This window comes from Rattus norvegicus, chromosome 1 (genome assembly GCF_021556685.1).
Source record: "Rattus norvegicus strain SHRSP/BbbUtx chromosome 1, alternate assembly SHRSP_T2T, whole genome shotgun sequence".
Classification (NCBI taxonomy): domain Eukaryota; kingdom Metazoa; phylum Chordata; class Mammalia; order Rodentia; family Muridae; genus Rattus; species Rattus norvegicus.
The window spans coordinates 152725495-152728516 of NC_141534.1; the positions used below are offsets into that span (position 1 = coordinate 152725495).

The 3022-nt window shown below is 37.9% G+C and overlaps 1 protein-coding gene across 1 annotated transcript; it reads left to right on the forward strand.

The window, feature by feature from the left end:
• Positions 1–462: 462 nt before the first annotated feature.
• Positions 463–1455, forward strand: Or14c40 (olfactory receptor family 14 subfamily C member 40). The gene is given in 1 exon segment (NM_001000692.1): positions 463–1455. A coding segment is annotated over 1 exon segment (993 nt).
• Positions 1456–3022: the final 1567 nt, after the last annotated feature.

A 3022-nucleotide genomic window follows, 5' to 3' on the forward strand; every position in this document is an offset into this window, starting at 1 on the left:
GGCTACAGCTGCGTATGTAGCAAAAGAATGGCCTTGCTGGGAACCAATGGGAGGAGAAACATTTGGTCTTGCCAAGGCTGAACCACGAAGTATAGGGGAATGTCAGCTTAGGGAGGCAGGAAGGCATGGATTCTTGTGAGGTTGATCACCCTCATACAAGAAGGGGGAGAGGGGATGGCTTAGGGTGTTTTATGTACTGGAGATGTGGAAAGGGGATAACATTTGAAATGTAATTAAATAAATATCCAATAATAAAAGGAAGAAATACAGGAGAACACAGTAAACAAGTTTATGTAAGCATAATAAATTCATATGCATACCATGAAAAATACTTGATTTTTGGCACATGAAGTCCAGGTATAGAGGAAAAAGTAAGAGTTTTAAGAGAAATACTAGTGATCTATCAATTAAATTTTCTCAGTTGCTGCTTTTCTCTTTCAGATAAACCTGTAATTTGAGATTATGGTCAACTCCACCCTGGTGACTGAGTTCCTACTGGAATTTTTTGCTGAGACTTGGGAGCCCAGAATCCTACTTAGTATGCTGTTCCTGTTGGTGTATATTGGCAGTCTGTTAGGGAACCTTATCATCATCATTGCTACTACAGTTGACCATACCCTGAATACACCCATGTACTTCTTCCTCAGGAATCTGTCCATTTTGGACATGGGCTATGTATCTGTTACTGTGCCAAATGCTTGTATCAACTCTCTCACTGATCACAGGAACATTTCTGTGGCCGGATGTGCAGCACAGGTCTTTTTATTCTTCTTTTGTGCATGTATAGAGATTCAGTTTCTTACCATCATGTCCCAGGACCGCTATGTGGCCATCTGCAAGCCTCTCCTCTATGCTGTGATCATGAACCATCAATTCTGTGTTCAGATGACACTGGCTTCCTTATTTATCTCTCTTGTCCTTGCAAGTGTACACACTTTCAAAACCTTCCAGCTGTCCTTTTGTCACTCTAATGTAGTCCCTCAGTTCTTCTGTGATATCCCCTCTTTGTTGAGGCTTTCTTGCTCTGACACATTTAGCAACAAACTCTTACTTTTTTTGACTGCCTTTGGGCTCAGTGGTACCTGCTTTGCCTTCATTGCCATTTCATATGTTCGCATATTATCAGCTGTGTTGAAGGTTCCTGTCAAAAGGGAGCGAGGAAAAACCTTTTCCACCTGTGTCCCTCACATTATTGTCGTGTCTATGTTTTTTAGTTCTGCTGCCTATGTGTATTTAAGACCTCCAGTAGTAACATTTGAAGTAGTTAAGGAGATGACTCTTTCTGTGTTTTATACCATTGTTCCACCATTCTTAAATCCTATCATTTATAGCCTTAGAAACAAACAGATAAAGGAGGCTGTGAAGAAAGTAATATTAAGAATTTCTTTCATATTTGAATATAAAAGGAATGAGTATTTATCTGAATTTTCTAGAGGAAGAAAATTGACCAAATAAAAAGAAACATTTATGCATGAATGCACACACACACACACACACACACACACACACACACACACACACACACAGCAGGTATAGAATTAGTCCTACTTTCCCAAACACTGATGAAGCTCAAATGTACAGAATGAAAGCAGTAATATATTTAAACAATGACTTATATAGAGATAAGATAGAAAAATACACACAAACATATTTATATATACATATACATATATACAATATGCGTGTACATAATATACAGAGACATAGACATAAACATATCCACACATATATTAGAACAATTAAACCTCTGACAAAAAATATGAGGTAAGTTATCTGTATGGATACCTGTAAGTTTGTTTTCCCTTGGCCATCTACTTATGGGCATGTGGGCGTGCATTCTTCCTTTAAGAGTAATTCGTTTACCCTGACAGACTTCCTTGGAGGAAACTAATCTTATGCTTAACAGTGGTTATCAGTTAGAGATTCTTTCTAAGTTAGAGATAGACACATGTGTCCCCTCTCATTTTAGCTCCAGTATGCTTTATGGTGAGAACTATATAGATGCATGCATGCTAACTCACTCTCTGTGAATTCATTGGTGCACCAACCAGGTTGATATTCTCTTTGTGTCTTCTATCACCTCTGGCTTTTATACTATTTTCTTCCTCTGACATAGGACTCCCTGAGGTCAGAGAAAAGGTTTAGACAGAGACACCCAGTTTAAGCTGATAGTTCCATGGTCTCACTTTTTACATAATATCTGGCTGTGGGTTTTTGTATTTTGTCCCATATGCTCCATGGAGAAGATTTGATGATGGATGAGCAAGACACAGATCTGTAAATATAGCAGATTTTCATAAGGAGTCTTAAAATCTTTTTATTTAAATAAAAATGTTAGAACAGTAATATCTGGTTTTATCCTAGGTCCCAGAGCTATGTACTTGCACATTTGTGATTAGCTCGGCAATGGGGAGTATGGGGTCCATCTCATTGAGACAGCCTTAAGTCAAATCACACACTGGTCAGTTATTCTCACAGTTTGTGTAGCCATAAACCTAGCAAATATTGCAGCTGGGACACAATTTTATATTGAAGTATTTGTGGCTACATTGCTGTTTACATTTCTGCTTTGCTAACCTGAAGGTAGTTTTCTGTAACAAATACACTACAATGTAGGAGTTATGTTACTTTTATGCACTAGCTTAACATTCCCATGTCTAATGAGATGTACTGTATGTTTATCTTCAGCAGTGATAATTAGCTGTCAGTTTTTGGAGAGCAACTTATTGTATTGCCAATGTCCTTGATGGTTTTAGGAGTTTACATGGGACCTCTTGGGCAAAAATTTCCCTTTGACATAACCCAATCCTTGTACTGGGAACATAACTTGATGACAACATGTGGCAAATTAGGATTCTTTCTCCTCCATTGCTTGATGATTTTCTGTAGATTGTCTCTTTGTGTGTGTGTGTGTGTGTGTGTGTGTGTGTGTGTGTGTGTGTAAATAAAGAATATCTATCAAATTAGATTTTCATAATGCTCTTTCTAAGGTCCTCATTTTTAGCCATCTCTCTCCATAATC